The sequence below is a fragment of the Chionomys nivalis genome, chromosome 7 (assembly GCF_950005125.1).
Source record: "Chionomys nivalis chromosome 7, mChiNiv1.1, whole genome shotgun sequence".
Taxonomy (NCBI): Eukaryota; Metazoa; Chordata; class Mammalia; order Rodentia; family Cricetidae; genus Chionomys; species Chionomys nivalis.
The window spans coordinates 60,184,850-60,205,747 of NC_080092.1; the positions used below are offsets into that span (position 1 = coordinate 60,184,850).

Genomic DNA, 20,898 nt, shown 5'->3' on the forward strand with positions numbered 1-20,898 from the left:
TATTAACTTATGTACACATTAGGCTTATGTATTCCACATACTCGTCATCCTTTTAGGACCCAGCCCCAGGTTACATCTTTGAACAGTTTAAACACAGAAGGAGACTGCAAAGTCTGGCCACTTGGACAGGTGGAAGGTTGACACAGCACTGTCAGACTTAAAAGTTACCAGTGTTATTTTTTCCAAATAGTTGTTACCCAGGGTCGTCTTGCCCACCTGGCAGAATTAATGTGCCCCCCCCCATTAAGAGCACAGGGGACTCAGTGGCATACTAGGCAGACTAGCTGTGACCCTGTACTGCCCCCTTGAACTGCTCCTTAGAGCCAAGTTCTTTGATATGGGGATGGGCCTAGTGACTGATTATAAGTCAAGAGTTGTCTCCTTTTGCTGTGGGAATGGAGCCTCATTGGAGGTCAGTCTTGAATAAACATTAGCAGGAACGTTCTTAGCAACCCCAAGCTTCAGTTATAGTAGTTTTCTTTCTCACAGTTTCTGTTGAGAACGTGAATCTCCTAGTCATACTGGAGGCAACAGTCCTTTAGCTGAATTCTTTGTTGTGAAACTTAATATTTCCTAAACAAGTTTATTATTATTGTTTTTTGACTTTTCAGAACAGTGTTTCTCTGTGTAGCCCAGACTGTCTTAGAACTCACTCTGTAGATCAGACCAGCCTCAAACTCAAAGATCTGCCTGGCTCTGCCTCCTGAGTGCTGGGATTGAAGGTGTGTGCCACCATGCTGGTTTAGTAAATATTTTATGGCTTAGCCAATAAGAGGCTAAAACTAATGGGCCAGACAGTGTTTAAAAAATACAGTTTCTGTATAATTATTTCGGGTAAAGCTAACCGGGTGACGAAAAACAGCCCCGCCGCTCCCACTTCAACAATGGTCAATTTTACAAGTTTCTCATGTATACCCAGGACATGTGGGGAGGGGAAGAGAGAGAGAGAGAGAGAGAGAGAGAGAGAGAGAGAGAGAGAGAGAGAGAGAGAGAGAGAGAGAGAGAATATGAGAATGAATGAATCTTAATAATGGGTGTAGAACACACAGGATTTCAGTGTATCCCTGGCTCCTAACTTGTAAAACCTCTTCTCAGTTTCTTCCACTGAGTCCTGCTCTCACCTTCCCCCCATTGACTAATGGGATTATTTTGGCATGGCGGTGTTAAAGGTAGACTAGTATGGTAGTTTGACCTATTTGGCCTCCATAAGTTTATAGTGAATAACACTATTAGGAGGAGTGGCCTTGTTGAAGTGGGTGTGGCCTTGTTAGAGGAAGTGTGCTTCTGTGGATGCAGACTTTAAAGGTCTCATGTATGCTAAAGTCATGCACAGTGTCTTGGACCACTTCCTGTTGCCTGTGAGTCAAGATGTAAGAACTCTCAGCTCCTTCTCCAGCACCATGTCTTCCTTTATGCTGCCTTGTCCCACCATGATGATAATGTACTAAACCTTTGAACTGTAAGACATCCAATTAAATGTTTTCCTTTATAAGAGTTGCTGTGGTCATGGTGTCTTTTTACAACAATGGAAATCCTAACTAAGACAATTAGTTCAAAACAGACTATCTCAATGTGAAGTTGAAAGAGCCTTCTATACTTAGGCCTGGAAGTTAAACTTCTGTAGGCTCTGCTGTGATTATTTCAAGTCTATTTTAATCTGTATCTTGCTCGATTATGAATGAAGTTGTTTTTCATTCAGCCTGTTAAATAAACATGGCCATTAGGACACCACTAAATAGCTCCAGCTTCTTGTTTAAACCAAGTTGTAAACTTAGCGTAGTAGTAGGTGCTTAAACTGTTACAAATGCTGTGCTACAGCTAGTACATAGCCTCTTTGTTAGCCAAATCCTCTTTTTTCAACTACAGTAAAGGAGGTAAAACCTATATGAGAATCTTCACTGTTGCTTTTCTGTAATTTTAATTTAGTAAAATGGATAAATTGTGAATTCTCTTGCATTTTGTTATATCTTAAAATTTTGAATCTTGTGCAGAGCAGTGTTTGCATTCCTCTGGTGTTTATCCTAATGTTGGCAATTATTTATTCATTCATTCATTTATTTATTTATTTATTTGTTTTTTTGAGACATGGTTTCTCTGTAGCTTTGGAGCCTGTCCTGGAACAGGCTCTTGTAGACCAGGCTGATCTTGAACTCAGAAAGATTCGCCTACCTCCTGAGTGCTGGGATTAAAGGCATGCACCACCATGGCCCGGCTAAATGTTGGCAATTTGTAGTCTCAATTTCTCTCCTTTATTTTGCTCTGATGTGTGTAAGAGCTTAAACACTTGAGCTCTACTCTCCCTAGTTACCCATAGCTCTTGGTCATTTGCAATCTCTTTTTCTCTGGAAAACGTGATTTCTGCTTTTATACCATCAGTGTTTTTCATTGTCTCTTCCTCATTGAATCCAACTTCTCTGTCTGCTGGTCTTCCCCCTCCCCATCCCCAGTTCCTCAGCTGGAATTCCCCTCCAGGATGGGCAAATTCCTAGTGTCTTTATTCACAAGTGTTTTTGTACCTTTTTTCTTAGCAGATATTTCCACGGAGTATATGATTCTTAGATGATGATAATTTTCTCTCAGTACAGGGACTTATCCTCTGCCTTCTAATTTCCTTTGCATTTGGTAAAAACTCAGGTGACAGCTCGGTGTTGGTGTTTCATGCCTTTAACTGCAGCACTTGAGAGGCAGAGGCAGGCAGATCTCTATGAGTTCGAGGCCAGCCTGGTCTACAGAGTGAGTTCCAGGACAGCTAAAGCTGCACAAAAAAACCTTGTCTCTAAAAATAAGCAAGAACTAAAACCAAAACAAATAAATAAATAAAAAAAAAACAACCCAAAACAAGAAAAAATTTGAATCTCCTATGTTAGCTTTAATCTAACTGTCCCAGTTTGACATTTATGCATCTGCTTAAATGTCTTTAGCCTTTATTCTCAGTCTTTTAAATAATCACTAATTTCCTTCCTCTTTTCTACATGTGTAGAAGCTAGAGGTTGGTATTGGGGGATCTTCCTCAGTTATTCCACCTTATTGTTTGAGACAGATGTTTGACTAATGGGCTGGCTAGTAAGCTTCAGTGATCCTCCTGTCTCTGCGTTCGGGTTCTGGGATTATAGGTGTGTGTCGCTTTGCTCAGCTTTTGCATAGGTTCTGGGAAAAAGTCAGGTCTTGCAAGCATTGTACTGAGCCATCTCTTCAACCCTCCATTTTTATTTTAATATCAGTGATAGGATATCTTATTTTTAATATGACAGAAGAGAGAAGGATTTTGAAACTTGTTGGTTGATAAAATAATAATACCAGGAATTTTTTTTTCCTAAGTGAAGATAATTGAAACATTAATTGAACTGGTGGTCTGGAAACAGCTTGTTTGGAAGTCCCTTCGTCCATTTAGGCTGCTGTAGTAAAGTCACTGTGGTAGGAAGCGTCTAACAGCTGACGTTATCCATCATACACTGGTAGTTGAGAAGTGCGACAGGTTTGGTGTCTGTCAAAGGGCCTGTGCCTCATAAATGTACCTTCTTGTCCTTTCTCCATAGGACCCCCATTTTTATTTTTGCAGTGCTAAAGATTAAACCCAGAGCCTTCACTAGTGCTGGCAAGCCCTCTACCATTGAGATACATCCCTAGCTCTTGTTTTTTGTTTTGTTTTGTTTTGTTTTTGAGATGATGTTCCTGAGACTTGCTTCTTGAACTTGCTGTGTAGCTTATACTGGCCTTTAACTCATAGTCCTCTTCATTTTTCCTACCCAAGGTTAGAGGCGTGAGCCATCATGTTTACTTCTCTTGGGCTTCTTCAAGACATAATCATTCTTTGAGGGCTCCATGACCTAATTATCACTCCACCTTTAAAATTATTGCAGTGAGGGCTAGGTTTCAACATATGAATAAGGGTGATGTGAAACAAGCTTTCAGACCATAGTGTTTTTTCTCATTGTCCTTTAGAAGTCATGTTTATCTCGTATGTGGGGAGAGTACCTTTGTGCTCTTCCAGTAGCACCAGGAGTCTGAACTTGTTGTGAAGTCTGCAGTGTCATTTCTTTATTCTCTAAATGAGACATAGGTGAGATTCAAGACACTGTTCATCTGGAGGCAAGTTGTCCAGCTATGAAGTTGTGAAAATTGGTTCTCTGCTTCTGAGATACAAGGATAGGACAGGCAGAGATGATAGATCTGTTCTCAAAAGGTGAGAAATAGGAAAGAAGGAAGGGATTGTGGATCTTGCATGAGTAAGTCCAAAACCCAACAATGTAAACAGTGTGTCTTATGGCTCAAGAATAACTAGTTTTACTTTGCATCTTGCCTTTTATGTACCTTGGGGTGGAGTTTGGGCTTTCAAAGCTCTTGGAAGCCTTGGTGCTAATGGCTTGCTGGGTGGGTGCAATCTGTGTGGCATGGGTTGGAATGCTAGCTGTGACTCTTCCAGGCCAGAACTATAAGTTTGCTACTCAAACCCTTCTTTTGATATGATTTTTTCAAGCTTTGGCATTTTAAGCCTGTGACAGGAGGAACAGCACCTACAATTTCCTGAAATGCCTTTGTGGTCATTTTGCTATTTTGATGCTTCACATCTGGCTTAACATCAATCTGTTAAAGCATGTTGTCACAGAGAACTCTTGGATTGCTTACCCAGACACTCGTTTTCATTTTTTACAACATGGTCAGGATGGGTACCATCCAAATGTAATATTGCTTCCCTTTTGATTATGAATTTAATCTCTAAGGCATTTCTTTCTTTGGATTTACTGTATGCAGTCAAGAGAAACCATATGGCGCTTTCTGCTTTTGTTTAGATATTTCATCAGCCAAATAGCTAATTTTATCACTCATAAGTTCTACTTTCTGTAAAATACCAGGATATGAACACAATTCAGACTGGGTCTTTATCTCTTCTTATTTTTCAGTATTGGAGGTGGAATCCAGGGCTTTGAGCATGCTAGGCAATTCTCTACTATTATGCTGTATCCAGCTGTCTTTGCCTCTTTATAACAAGGGTCTATGTTCTTCTAGTTGGCAGTGACATGTTCCTCATTTCTGAGACCTCATCAGAATGACCTTTACTGTTCATATTTCTGTCAACATTTCATTCAAAAGCATTGTGTAATCTCTGAAAAGACAGAGGCATTCTGTGTAGTCTTTTCTGTGCCTTCACCTCGGAATTGTTCTGAATGCTTTGTTTACAGTGGCAAGGGTTTTTCCTACATGCTTGTCTGGTTTTTCCAGCTTGCCCCATTGCCCAGTTCCAAAGCTGCTTCTATAGTTTTAGGTTTATCTTATAACAACAGCTCTACTCTTTGGACCTTGTTTCTGTCTTTGTTTGGGGTGTTATAACAGCGTGGGTAGATTGAGAAAACAATAAAAATCCCAGGTTGTGAAGGTCTGTCTGTATAGGCGGTGCTTTCTTGGTGTATTTCACCAAGTATAATAGTTCTTAAAAAATTTTACTCTGATATACCAGTTGTTTACATCGTTTTTGTTTTTTTGGGTTTTTTTGTGATTTTTTTTGAGATGTGCTCTCCATATTTTGCCCAGAGGACATTGAGCATGCACATGGTGCACAGATGTAAATGTAGGAAAACAATCCATACACATAAAATAAAAATAAGTAAATCTTGGGGGCTTGGAAAGATGGTTTAGTGGTTAAAAGTACTGGCTGTTCTTTTAGAGGACCCAGGTTCAAAACCCAGCTCCCGCATGGAGACAACTGTTCTGTACTGTATGCATGTGGTGCATGGACAAGAAACTCACACATTTAAAATAAGTCTTGTTTTTTAAATTTTTGGTTTTTTAAGACAGGGTTTTTCTATGTACCCTTGGCTCTCTTAGAACTGTATATAGATTGGTCTTGAACTCACAGAGATCTGCCTGCCTCTGTCTCCTCGGAGCAAGGATTAAAGGTGTGCACCACTACCATCTAGCTTAAATAAATCTTTTAAAAAAAGATTATGTGAAATGTGTTTGTGCAGTTTATAGCTAAATGCTGGGAACCATCTTCAGCCAGTGGCCTTTGAGAGGCTGGACCAGGTTGGGCGTGGCCTTGGGTACCAAAAATGTGCTTGTTGACATGCCCTCCCTCCCTCCCTCCCTCCCTCCCTCCCTCCCTCCCTCCCTCCCTCCCTCCCTCCCTCCCTCCCTCCCTCCCTTCTTCCCTCCCTCCTGGCTGCTGGTTTCAGTTCTATGAGATTCCCCCCTAAATAAAGAACCGTTTATTATACTCAATTCTGACCTGGTGTGGGACTTCTTTATTTGCGTTCTTCTACAGCTAAACAATAATACTGTATTTGGATCAGGGAAGAACATTATTGGTGTCTTGAAAACTCCTTAATGACCTAATCACATTGCTTTTCTTACCATTTCCCACTCGCCTGAACTGTGTTTAGAAAATTTCTTTGCTCTGTAGTGTCTCTCTAAACAACATATTGGTTTGTTTACTTGTCTTTGACATTTTAAAAATAGAGTAATACTATAGGTATTCTTCTGATGCCTTTCATAAGCATTTTCATGTCAGCTGCACTCTTGTGTGATTCATTACTGCTACAGAGTATTCCATATTTCATCATTTATGCTATTGATAATAGACATTTAGCACACACAGTCTCTCCTTCGTCTTTTCTTGTGGTGTTGGAGGTCAAAGACTAGGTAGGGACTTGCTTGTTCCTCCTAGGCAAGTATTCCACCTCTGGGCTACACTCTAGCTTACAGTGTTTTTTGCTGTTACTAACAATGTTGCTCTTGACCATTCCTGCACATGTCTCCTAAGCATGTAGGAGTTGAGAATCTCTGTCTAGTAGTAAACCTGCTCAGTTTGGGGATATATGGGTATGCTCAGTTTTACCAGAAAATGCCAAGTTGTTTTTAAAAATTACTGGTTTTCCTCCTTGTACTCCAGTGCATGCTACCTCCAGTATGTCTTCCTGGTGCTCAGGGTCCTTGGCAGTACTTGTAGTTGTGTATTTAACATTTGTATACACCTGCTTGGTAATATATACTTCTTCCTAGTAGATAGAAGAAGATTACTTTCACCATATTCCATACATTTAGATAGTTGGTATCTCATTGTTTTTTAGTTTTTAAATGTATTTGATTATTTCATGTGTATGTGTGTTGCTTGCGTGTATGTGTGTGTGCAATGTTTAACACCCATGGAGGTCAGAAGAGGATGTTAGATCCTTTGGGACTGGATTTATAGACAGTTGTGAGCCATCATGTGGATGCTGTGGATTGAACAAGTGCTCTTAAATGCTGAGCTAACTCTCTGGCTCCCCATTTTTCCCTCCCTCCCTCCCTCCCTCCCTCCCTCCCTCCCTCCCTCCCTCCCTCCCTCCCTCCCTCCTTTTTATAAAATTTTATTTATAAGTGTGTGTCTGTGTGTGTATCTGTGTGTCTTTACACAGATGCAGGTGTCTGCAGAGGCCAGCAGTGGAAAACAGATCCCCCAAGGCTGTAGTTAGGCAATTTCTTAACTGCTGGAGATGGATCTGGGAACTGAACTCAGGTCCTCTAGAAGAGTAAGCACATGTTCTTAACCACTGAAACATCTCTCTAGCTTGGCTATTATTATTATTATTATTTAAAATTCACTGCTGCAGACAAATGGCAGTGATTTCCAGTTTTTTTAGATTAATTTATTTTTTTTATGCGCATTCGTGTGTAGGAGTAAGATCCCTGGTGTGAAAGACAGTTGTGAGCTGCCATGTGGATGCTAGGAATTGAACCCAGGTTCTGTGCAAGAGGCAGTGCTTTTAACTGCTAAGCCATCTCTCTAGCCCTTTTTATTATTTTTAATTATAGGTATTTTAATTTTTAGTTATGATTTCTCCTTTTACCCAGGGTATTGTCTTTGGGATATTTTTCTAGTTATCCTTTGGTTACTTTATTTATTTTTGATTTTTCAAGACAGGGTTTCTCTATGTAGCCCTGACTGTCCTGGAAAACTTTCTGTAGACCACTCTGGCCTCAAACTCAGCCATCTGCCTGTCTCTGCCTCCTCAGTACTAGGATTAGAGGTGTGCATACCACTGTTTGGCTTTATTTATTAGCTTATACTTTAATACACAAGATCAAACCAGGCAAAAAGTCAACATAGATAGGTGAGGAACTTGAGAGGCCCCTCATCCCTAACCATTGAGCAGTGGATAACTATTTAGGAGGGGAAATTCTTTCTTTGAAGATTTGGCCATTGCTGTTTGCCCACACTCCAGTAGCTTCATTTTTTTTTTTCCTATCTACAATGGTTGGAATCCAGTAGCTTCATAACCATCCACATGAGGTCTGCATTAATTAGGCTTAGTGGGTTATTTAAAAGAAAAAAAATTCATGAAGTTTGGAGGTAGACATGTATGGCGGTCCTAGGGTGTTGGAGGGGACAAATGGGGGCTGTACATGTTCATATTTCATTGTGTACACATGTGAAATTCTCAATAAAAATTAAATTAAAATATTTATATTTTAATTGTATTTTCAGTGAATATGGTTTGTATGTTGTTAGTATTTTCAGATTTGAACTTTTTATAATTGAACATCTTGTTAGTTACTATTGCTGTTGTAAAATTTTCCAAAATATAGTGCATATTAGAAAACATTCTATCCCTGAGCTATAGTCCTGATCCTTTTTACTTTTAAAATTTATTTATTTATTTGGTTATTTACAAAAAGATTTATGACCTGACAGTGGTGGCGCATGCCTTTAATCCCAGGGGTGGGGGGGGGTGGAGGGTGGGGGGGGGGTGGAGGGTGGGGGGGGCAGAGGCAGGCCAGCGTTGCCTACAAGAGCTAATTTCAGGACAGGCTCCAAAGCCACAGAGAAACCCTGTCTAGAAAAACAAAAAAAGAATTTCACAAGGCTGTAGATATTAGAAGACAGGAATAATTATGGGACATCTTGGAGTCTAGCTAGTCATGAAATTCATTTCATAAAGATTTTATATGTTTTTGAAAATAATGTGTAGCCCCTAGTTCTTGAGTATGAGTTTTATGTGTTGTTTTGACCACGTTTAATAATTAAGCAGTTTAGCTTTTCTCAATTCTGATCCCCCCCCATTGTGTATCCGAAAGAGATATATGTTAGGCAATCTTGCACTGATTTTGATTTTTTTTTCCTTTTTTTTATTGTGTGTTCTTTTGTGAGTGGTATACTCACACTTGCCTGTGTGTATGCATGTGCATACACAGAAGCCAAAGAAGATGTCAAATGTCCTGCTCTGTCACTCTGCCTTATTCCTCTGACATAGGGTTTTTCACTGAACTTAGAGGTATGCTGGTGTCCAGCAAGCCCTAGGGATCCTCTGTCTACCCCTACAGCAGTGAGGTTAGAGGTGCATACATAATAAGGTCCAGCTTTACACTCGGGTAGCAGAGCAGCACTCAGGCTCCCATGCTTGTCCAGGAGGCACTCCTATGTTCTGAGCCAGTTCTCAAGTCCAGACTAGTGGATGTGTCAGTTCTGCTGCTGTATACGTGTTATTAGATGACAGAAGTTAGAATAGCGTGCTGTGAAATCATCCTTTGTTTCTGTTGTTTTTTGCTTCCATCACCTCCCTCCCTCCTTCTTTTCTAATTCTTTGCCCACATTGGACAAACCATCTACCATTAAGATACATGCATGCCATTTCTTGTTCAGTTTTTTTTTTTTTTTTTTTTTTTTTTTTTTTTTTTTTAGTATTTGGTGGACCTTTTCCATTCACTGACCATGAATCTTTGTGTTTTAAGTTTTTCTTACAAATAGTACTTGAAAAGCTAGTTTGACTTTTTTCTTCCAGCTGGAGTGTCTATTTTATTTATTAACTGTGAGTACTGGGATATTTGAACTTGTATCTGCTACTTGTAAGTCTTTTTTTCTCACTCCCCTCTTTGAATATGACTTTAGTTTTAGGCTCTTTTTTTTTTTTTTTCTACTTGAAGCATGTTCTTTAGAACTATTTTAAATAAGAGTCTATTGCTGTAATTGCTCTTTTTCTTTCCTTAAAAATATCTTAATTTCCTCCTTATTCCTGAGTCATAATTCCACCATTATGTAGAAATCTAGGCAGTTATTTTTCTCTTCAATATGTTAAAGATACCATTTCCTTATTTTTTTACTGTTAAGAATTCAGTTGTCATTATAATTGCCATGGATGGTATTTTCTCTCTGGCTGTTTTGAAGTCTTATCTTTTTCTTTTTCACCTTGTAACCATTTATCTGTGTGAGCAGTGTATGTGTGTGCACACAGGTGTACAGGTCAGATGACGGCTTTCATCAATCTCGTGTGGGTTCTAAGGATCAAACTCAGGTTGTCAGTCATTTTGTTGGCCCATCATTGTTCATTGGTCCATGTTTGTTCTTTGTTGCTATGTAGTTTCATGAAAATGTTTTAGAGGGATGCGTGTGTGCATGTATGTACATGTGTGTGTGTGTGCAAGCGCGTGTGAGTGATTTTAAAATTTCTTGCTTTGGTGATTAAAAGCATGTGCTACCATGCCCAGCCCATTCTCTTTATTTTTGAAATACCATCTTTAAATTTTTTTTTTTTGATTTTTCGAGACAGGGTATTTAAAGCTCTTATTTTTGAGACAAGGTTTTACTATGTAGGTCAAGGCTTTCCTCACATTCTGTATCTCTTTGCCTCATTATTCTGAATGCCTGGCATTACAGGTGGGTGCCATCATCCCCTTTATTAATATCTTTATGAATATGTTAGTAAGTAACAACCTGGGATGTTTTCTTAATCATACAGAATTGATTTGTGTTTGCTTAATTTTTCTGTTTTATATCAACAGACTTTGCTTTTGTTTGATGGTTCTAGGCTGCATGCGTATTTATTTATTTATTTATTTATTGGTTTTTTGAGACAGGGTTTTTCTGTAGCTTTGGTGCCTGTTCCGGAACTAGCTCTTGTAGACCAGGCTGGCCTTGAACTCCCAAAGATCCGCCTGCCTCTGCCTCCCGAGTGCTGGGATTAAAGGCGTGCGCCACCACCGCCTGGCTATTTATTTTTTTTGAGACAGAATTTCATTATGTGTCCCTGGCTGGCCTAGAATTTACATATGCTGATCTCTGCCTCTGAATTCTGGGATTAAAGGCATGTGCTACCATGCCCAGCTCTCTTCCCTCCTCCCCCCTTTCAGCTTTATTATTATTATTATTATTTTGGTTTTTTGAGACAGGGTTTCTCTGTGGTTTTGGAGCCTGTCCTGGAACTAGCTCTTGTAGACCAGGCTGGTCTTGAACTCACAGAGATCCGCCTGCCTCTGCCTCCCAAGTGCTGGGATTAAAGAGCTTTATTATTTTTTAAGTTATGTGTATAGTGGATCTTTATGTGGGTTTGTGCCCTTGAGTTGTGGGTACCCATAGAGGCCAGAGGTATTGATTCCTCCTAAGAGTGTAATTACTGGCTCCAGGTATGGGTGCTGAGCTAAAGCAGTAAGTGCTCGAAGACACTGAGCCATCTTTTCAGCCTCCTAACTTTATTTTTAATTTTTGTGGTGCTCGGGACTGAATGCAGGGCCTGGCACGTGATAGGCAAGCCCTTCACCCTTAGGTATACCCTCCTCCCCTTTCTCACTTTAGTATCTTCATAGGTCTTAGATATTCTCATCCTTTCCCTCTTACCAAAGATAGTTATGTTGGGTATTGAATTCATTAATTAACTTGATTATTATCATATTTACTCTTCTATTGCTGTGATAGAACACAGTGACCAAAGCAATTTATAAAAGCAACTGTTTAGTTTGACTTATAGTTTCAGAGGGTTGGAATCCATGATGTCAAGAGTGAAGCAACAGCTGAGAAATCATATCTTGATCTATAACCCTGGGACACAGAAGGAGAGCACTGGGCATCTCAGGAATCTTTTGAAACTTGAAGGCCCCCTCCCAGTGACTCACCTCCTCCAACAAGGCCATGCCTCATCCTTTCTAAACAGTTCTACCAACTGGCAACCAAGTATTCAAATTCAAACTGCCACAATTGTTATGATTTTGCAGGATATTGAAATCATGTTATGTAAGTCATATATATACATTTTTATTTGCTAATTATACCTTAGTAAAATGGGAAAACAAATGTAGAAGTCTACTCTTAAGTGAGGGCTTGTTGGGAGCTCCTGTGCATGTGCCCATAGGGAGGTTGGTCGGCAACTTTGTAGTTGTTGACCCTCCAGATGTAAGTCTATCTGTGAAGATCCACTCTGGCTAGGAGACTATGCCTTACTGGTTGCCTGGGAAGTAATGCTTAATTAAAGAATTAAGCCAAGAGACTGGTAGTTTATATTGTGGAGATTTTCACGTATTAAGGAAGTAGTAGGATTATGGTAAAAAGGTTACTTTATAGTTCAGGTTTTAAAATACAGGCAAAGGAAATGGTTGTTCAGTCTTTCTCTCTGAATTCACTGAGCTGTTTGTACCTTAGCCTGCAACCTCGCAGGGACTGCCTGCTGCTCTTGGACCACAGTTTGAGGAACACTGCCCTGGGTAATAAAAAGGTAGTTGCTAAAGGCAGTAAGAAAGTTAGTGTGATATAAATGGTTTATTCTTTTATTCAACAAATATTAATTAATTGCCTTAAGAAACCTTCTTGATCAAAGGATAAAACAGCTTCTGAGAAAGATAACTCTCGTTCCCATGGAAGTTAAAATACATGAGTGATATTCATTAAGCAGTTCATCACCTAGCTAATTGTATTTGTTAGAAGAATCATATAGACATGCTGGGGATGCAGCTTAGTTGATAGAGAGTACTTGCGTAGTGTGCATGAAGTTGCAGGCTCACTGTAGTATTGTATAAAATCTGACATGGTCACATATGCCAATAACTCTAGTGATTTGGAGGAGAAAGTAGGAAGATCAGAAGTTCAAGGTCATCCTTGACTGAAATGATGAGTTTGAGTCTGGGGTACATGAAAAAATTTTTTGAGTAAAATAAATTTTAAAAAGGTAAGATCATTGTATTTGAGAGTTTTAAAAATTTTCTTTTATGGGTTTCTTTTCAATGAGCACTTACTACTTTCCAAATTGGGGAAAAGTGAATGAAACCTTAAAAATATTTTATGCTATATTATAAATATCTTTGAATATAATAGAATATATAGATATCTTTGGATAATTGAAGATAAAGGGTTTAGGCTGCATGAAGAAAAATAATTTCCTTAGAATTATGATCTCTGTTTAGAACAAATTATGATCTACTTAAGATGTAAGATTTTAACAAATAGGAATTTATTTAAAAGAAAGCTTAATATTAAGCAAAGTACTGTGAACAATGGATAGTTTGTTTCTAGTTTCACTCAGAAATTCTGGAAAGGTCGCCACCAGCTAAAATGTTTGCTTCTGTGTACATTCTAATGAGTTTCTAAAAGGCCTCTCACACTATAATGGGAAGTAGGAGTGACATTACATTTCACTTAGTATACATACAGGAAAAAAAAAAAAAGAAAAGAATCCTACAAGGAGGAAAAGCACTCCAACATGTCCTCGTTACATATCAGGAAACAAACACCTTTAAAAAGTGTATTCTGAGCTGGACAGTGGGCTAACTGGTTGAGAGCACTGGCTGCTGTTTTGGAGGATCTAGTTTGATTCTCAGCATCCACATGGCAGCTCATGACCATCTTTAAACTTCAGTCTCAGGGGATCTGACTTCCTTTTCTGGCCTCCAAGGACACTGCACAGAATATACATTATTAATATTGCTAATACATTAAAAAGTTAAAGTATATCTTCAAATATTGTAGTTGGTTTTATTAAACAGAGGATTCTGCATCTTTGGTTACATATTACATGCATAATAGTGCTTTAGATAGTGTTTAGTGGCCTTAAAAATTATAAAGTTTTATTTTTACTTTAATGTTATTTTAAGTATACAATTGACAGTCAAAGTTATTATTCCTCTAACAAAGTTGAATGAAAAAGGTAAGCCAACTGCAAATTGCTAAACCGGGAATAATTGGTACAGGCTATAGCTAAGCTAATAGTATGTGAATCACTAAAATTGGGCAGAGTGGAGTAACAACATGAAATTTAATATTGAGCTCATAAAACAGGCATTACATAATCACCATTTTTAAAACTATAGGTATTATAAAGATATCTATAGGCAAAGGTATTAGCATGGAGCCAAACTGATTTTTGCCAAGAAATTAATTCTAGCTTTACTTTCCCCTGAATGGCTTGAGCTTTAGTTTATTCATTTTCATAGTATTATGAATTTTCAGCTACCCAAGTATTTTATACACAGAAGCCTTGATTCTTTCCTTCCTCTCCCCTCCTTCCCTCCTCCCCTCCTCCCCTTCTTCCCTTCTTTCCCCTCCCTTCTCTTCTTCCTCGTTTCTTCTTGAGACAGAGTTTTTCTGTGTAGCCCTGGCTGTCTTGGAACTCAACTTTGTAAACCAAGATAGTCTTGAGCTCATAGAGATCCACCTGCCTCTGCCTCCCGAGTGCTGGGATTAACCATGTTCAGCAAGAAGCCTTGATTCTTAAAGAACCTATTTGCACTTGCACCTTATTTACCCAATCACTACTGAAGCTCCAAAAGTCAATTCCCAAATGTCGTTTCTAGATTCTCCAGATATATACCTGACCAGAACCTGTTTCTTACCAACCAAAACTACAATCATATTGTTTCCACAGAAAATTCTGGTTCCTTTGCTTCCTTTTCTCCCTCTGTATGCTCATTTAGTACAAACCTGTGAGGTACAGCAGAACAAGTAGACATCTTTGTACATATTTGGGGAAGAGTGTGATGAGGATGAAAAAGGTATCCCTGCAGAAAGAGAGTACCTACACAGGGCAGCTCAACAGAGTCAGACAATGGACAAGGAGAGACTACTCTCCAGAGGGAGGCCAGGAACAGTCAGAAATTAGTTCAACCAGGGAGGAAGGGGGAGGTAGGCCACAGGATAACAAAGGCCCACTGGAATAAGGATGGAGTTTATAAGAAAGATGTCCCTAAATGGGTATCAGTACCTGAGTGGGCCCAGAAGGAGTGGTGGGCTGTGTGAATCTTCTGTATGGGAGGAGGGGGAGTGTATTAGCAGAGAGTTGGAGCAGGTTAGGGAGGATGTCCACATGGGGAAGCAATGTTGGGCAGGCAGGGTGTCCAACCATGGACGTGGTAAGGAGGAAAATAAAAAAGGTGTAGGGGGCTGGTAAGATGACTGAGCAGCAAAGGTACTTGTCACCAAAGTTGATAACCTGAGTTGGATTCCCACAACCCACGCAGTGAAATTCATTTAAAAAAACTGAGAGAAAAAGATGGTTTCATTCTTTCGTAGTTCTCTTGGCTGTCTTTCTTTTTCTTACTTACCTTTATCTAATCCCATTTTATTCACCTACTTTTCCCTATGGTCCATCTGGAGTTTAATTTCAGCACGTTTTCTTCTCACTGTAGGTTGCTTCTAGGAATAACTTATTCTTCATTTGGATGGTTTAGGACTTTATTGTCAAGTGGAATTTGATAGCTGCATCATATATAGCTACTTAAAGTTAAATTCAAATAAAAATCAAACATTTGATTCTTCCTCTGTACTAGCTATGTCACAGATGTTTACAGTAGCCACATATAGCTGGCTCATGGCCAAGGTGCTGGCCATTGCTGATACAGAATATCATTGCAGAAAATTCTGTTGGTGGTATTTTATAACATGCCACAGTTCTTCAGATTTGACCATAAGCCTGTTGTACATGTCTATATGTAGCTGTATACATCCCCATTTTGTTTCTAAATTGGACTGCTGTGTATTCATTGAAAATGTACTGCCATTTGGGGAAATCTGTTTTTTACATTCATCAGGCTTTCTGCTTCCTCTATGTATTTACTTATACAACCCTGGTGTAGTGGTAAGTGTGTATTACTTGTCTATGCACACATGCACAGCCTTATTTGGGAGAACCTTGTTCTCTCTCTGTAGATCTTTGTGAGCTTCAGCTTTGGTCTTCTGTATTCTCTGTTGATTGTGTGGAGGAGTTAAGGGAACTCACAGTTGTATTGGTGCCATTTTCATCTTCTAAAATTCTCTTTTCTGAGCTTTCATGTTTTTCCTCCACAATCTTTATGGTTGACTTTATGTAATCTGATACCTCATCCCCTCTGAATTTGGTATTTCTTTGCTGTCAAAGTAATCGTGTCTTACTAACTTAGCAAATGTTTAGGCATATCACTTGGTCCTCTCATCTTTACTTGGGCCACTTTCAAGTGGAGATCATCTAAAGTGTGGTTTTCACAGGGGAGCCTCCGTAGTTCTCTTTCAGCGTTAGCAGGGTCTAACACAAACAGTGAATTGAGGTCTGATGCTCATGTGCAGAATTACCCTTATGAGTTGAGTAGCAGTGCTTTTCTATGTGGTGTAACTGAGCTCTTCTACAGGTCAGTGTAAATGTGAGCCCTTTAAAGAATTTGTTTTCCTGTGAGATGAATTTCTTGGTTGCTTTGCTAGTGCCCCTGTGGTATGGTTGGCTATCTTTTATTTATTTTTTAAAAATTTTACTTTTTGGGCTTTTTAATTCTATGTATGTATGTATGTATGTATGTATGTATGTATGTATGTATGTATTTATTTATGGTTTTTCAAGACCGGGTTTTTCTGTAGTTTTGGAACCTGTCCTGAAACTAGCTCTTGTAGACCAGGCTGGCCTTGAACTCACAGAGATCCTCCTGCCTCTGCCTCCCAAGTGCTGGGATTAAAGGTGTGCGCCACCAGAACCTGGCATGAGGAAGGGGGGGGTGGTTTTTACAAATATTTTTAATCTTTTATTTATTGTCTTATTTTATGCTGCTTTGGTGTTTTGCATGCATGCATGTCTGTATGAGGACGTTGGATCCCCTGGAACTGGAGTTACAGATGATTGTAAACTTCTATGTGGGTGCTGAGACTTGAACCCAGGTCTTATGGAGTCAGTCTTTACTCTGTTCCTGGTTTATAGTTTGTTATAGCTGAACAATTGTCTTCTGTTCTCCATTGATTACAAGTTTTCCATTGACTAGAGGTTTACAGCCTAGATTTCCTTCGTCTGTTGGTTTTTTTTTTTTGTTGTATGTATGTGTGTATGTATGTATGTATGTTGTTGTTGTTGTTGTTGTTGTTGTTTTTGTTTTTGAGATAGAGTTTCTCTGCATAGCTCTTGCTGTCCTGGAACTCACTCTGTAGACCAGGTTGGCCTTGAACTCAGATGTCCACCTGTCACTGCCTACTTAGTGTTCGAATTAAAGGGTACCATCATTGTCTGCTGGTCTGTAGTTCTTTACATGCTTGAGCTCAGTGTGTATAGGAAAGGGTTATATGTATTTGTTGCAGACATTCTTATTGGTAATTTGGAATAACTCTGGTTCTGTGGGTTCTTCTTGGAAAGCACTGGGTAGAAGATTTGATCTTGTAGATAGAGGCTTATGACTTCCAGAAAGAAAACCAAAAATTGAAGTTGATAGAGCATTTAGGATTTATTCTGAATTCCATGTTGTATTATAAATTAGAATATATATATATATATATATATATATATATATATATATATATATATAGCTAGCCATGGTTGATAAAGATTCACATCTAAGGTGACTTTCGCTGAAAAGAATGTTTAGTAATTTTGAAGAGTAAAGTCTTAATATTTTTCTCTTTTAGCTTCCAATAAAAACAGGACAGCAAAATACACATACCAAAGTCAGCACCGAACATAACAAGGAATGTCTGATCAACATTTCCAAGTACAAGTTTTCTCTGGTCATCAGTGGCCTCACCACCATCTTAAAGAACGTTAACAATATGGTGAGTATCTGATTACTGAACTTCTGCTCTTTGGAGAATTTGCTTATTTTGGTTCTGAATTGGAAGTTGAGAGCAGCATGTTTTAAAAGTATGGGACTATTTTCTTAGGATTTAAGATGTGAGTCATTTCATTTTATGATGAGCACAAGTGTAACTTACATTTTGAGTTTTTATATTTACCTTTGAAGCTTCTCTTATTGCTCTTATTTCATTTTTCAGAATTCAGAATTTACATAACTTTTGTATTGTGTGTAAACTGATCATAATATAGATTCTTTCCCCCTTCTTTTCCTGCCACATCTACACCTCCAGCTGTGTAGTATGGAATCTGTTAATATGCTTTTCATTAGCCGATTCCTTGAATGTATTTGTTGACTGTTCATGTACAAATCATGTGGTGTATAAACTATGATCTTCACTCCTAAATTGTGGGATTAATTTTTATGACCATATTAATGAGTTTTCTCTCCCTTCCTGTAACCTGTAACAAATAATGATAGTCCCCTAAAAATTTATTCCCTAAAAACATAGGAACTTTTATAAAATGGTACATTTATTTACACAATACATTTAATATTTTGCTATAGCTCTTTTTACCTGCTGTGGAGCAAAGTAATAGAATTTTTATGTATGAGTATATGGCTGCATTCCCAGTTATACTGCAGTATTCTTATGTTTGGGATCATCTTTAAAAACTTACTGAAAAGTTAAAGGGCCTGTGAGATGGTTCAAACACTGGTTGGAGGTGAGAACCAGCCCCCAAAAGTTATCTGTCCTTTGACCTCCTTGTGGACACCATGGTGAGCCCACACTCCCAATAATAACAATAAAATAAGAAATAGAAATCGTATTTTCTTTCTTTCTTTCTTTCTTTCTTTCTTTCTTTCTTTCTTTCTTTCTTTCTTTCTTTCTGTCTCTCTCTCTCTCTTTCCTTTCTTTCTTTCTTTCCTTTCTTTCTTTCTTTCCTTTCCTTTCCTTTCCTTTCCTTTCCTTTCCTTTCCTTTCCTTTTTCCTTTCCTTTCCTTTTTCCTTTCCTTTCCTTTCCTTTCCTTTCCTTTCCTTTCCTTTCCTTTCCTTTCCTTTCCTTTCCTTTCCTTTCCTTTCCTTTCCTTTCCTTTCCTTTTCCTTTCCTTTCCTTTCCTTTCCTTTCCTTTCCTTTCCTTTCCTTTCCTTTCCTTTCCTTTCCTTTTTCCTTTCCTTTCCTTTCCTTTCCTTTCCTTTCCTTTCCTTTCCTTTCCTTTCCTTTCCTTTCCTTTCCTTTCCTTTCCTTTCCTTTCCTTTCCTTTCCTTTCCTTTCCTTTCCTTTCCTTTCCTTTCTTTTCTTTTCTTTTCCTTTCTTTCGGTGTCTCTGTGTAACCACCCTGACTGTCCTGGAACAACTCACTCTGTAGACCACGCTGGCTTCAAACTCAGAGATCTGCCTGCCCCTGCCTCTCAAGTGCTGGGATTAAAGGTGTGTGACACCACCACCACCTGGTAAAAGTAGAAAATTGAAAAAAAATTGTACTATGGAAGTAATAGTCTCTTGTTATTAAGTAGATAGACGATGTAGAGTTCAGTTTGAAAGTAGTGAATGCTTAAGATTCACTGTTGTTGATGTAGCTTTTAATTTTGATAAGAATTAAGAAATTAGTTGTTTTGTAGTAGAAAGAGATGGACTGGTACAGACCTCTAACTCGTGAACTATTTTTAATCCTCATTGATTCATTACCACCTACCTACTCCTTTCATCCCCTCCCATTTTTTTTCTTCTTTTCATGTTTTCTCTCGTGTAATTTGGGCTGGCCTTGAACTTGCTATGTTCCTAAGACTAGCCTTGAACTAGTCATTATTTCCATAGTGTTGGGATTAGCAGTGTTTTCCCACCATGACTGACCACATCATAGACATTTTATAAACATAAAGCAGCTTGTTTTACTGTTGCATAGCTAATGACAGTCTTTAATAAATGGCCTCTATTTCTATACAGCCAGGAATTTATTTTTTGAGTATTAGGGCACAGTAAGAAGTAGTAGACTTAAATATCATTGAATGTAGAAAACAAAATGGAAGATTAATATTTTTTCTTGATTTTTAGTCTTTTGTTTGTTTGTTTTTGAGATGGGTTTTCTTGTGTTGCCCTAGCCGTTCTAGAACTAGCTCTGTAGGCCAGGCTGGCCTCGAACTCACAGAGATCCACCTGCCACTGCCTCCCAAGTGCTGGGATTAAAGGGTGTGCGCCACCGCCGTCTGACTGATCCTTTAGTCTTTTATATTTCATATGTGCTAATTTGTAATGAAGAGTGTTAATCAAGTTTTCTGAATGTATTTTTCTTTTAGAGGATATTTGGAGAAGCTGCTGAAAAAAATTTGTATCTTTCTCAATTGATTATATTGGATACACTGGAAAAATGTCTTGCAGGGGTAAGTAAATTCATTCTACAGTAAGCAGGTTCTGTGAATTCAATCTTAAGAATTATCTGGAGTATCAAAAGGTCAGTATGGACACTGAGCACACATGAAGAGTCTTTGTCTAAGATAGATGTATATAAATTACATTTAATACAGTTGACCTGGTGGTGCAGAATTTAGAAAAAATTATTTTATCAACTTTAGTAAATTACATAGCTATTTAAATTTACTTAAAATGTTAAGTTTGAGCCATTTCTGTCGCTAAGATTTTTTTAAGAAAATATTTCTATGAAGAAATCATTATTTCATTAATTTCTCAGATATTATTAGTCTTGTGGCATTTTGCAGCTGGAAGAATATAATTGAGAAGTCCAAGGGCAATCTCATTTTCTTTCCTTCATGACTATGGGTTCAACTTTATATAGACCTCGAAAGTGGAATCTGTCCTTTTGACGGTAGCTACTACAAAACACTTGTGTAGATTTGAGCATTTGTAATAGGTCTGTAGAGGAGTTACTGAGGACCAGGTTCTTTCCCAGGTTCCCTCTGAGAGGCTATTTCAACCATAACTTTATTTGAACTTTTTCAACACCTTTTCTGTTGGTAAAGTGTTTATATTACTCACTAACCTTAATTCTTTACCAAACATGGGTAGATATTCATATATATATATATATTTATATTTATATAAAATGAAGATTTCTGCTTTAAAATTCTCTATGCCATATATGTTAGTTAAAATTTTCTATTCATCACAGAATACAGAATTTTGCTTTTTT

At 38.3% G+C, this 20,898-nt stretch overlaps 1 protein-coding gene across 6 annotated transcripts in view; it reads left to right on the top strand.

Moving 5' to 3' along the window:
- Positions 1-20,898, top strand: part of Nf1 (neurofibromin 1) — a 258,116-nt gene that overhangs the window by 27,617 nt on the left and 209,601 nt on the right. For all 6 annotated transcript variants that reach the window (XM_057774561.1, XM_057774566.1, XM_057774564.1 and 3 more), the window contains exons 2-3: positions 17,585-17,728; positions 20,048-20,131. In XM_057774561.1, the coding sequence (XP_057630544.1) occupies positions 17,585-17,728; positions 20,048-20,131 (228 nt within the window). The remainder of the gene's footprint in view (positions 1-17,584; positions 17,729-20,047; positions 20,132-20,898) is intronic.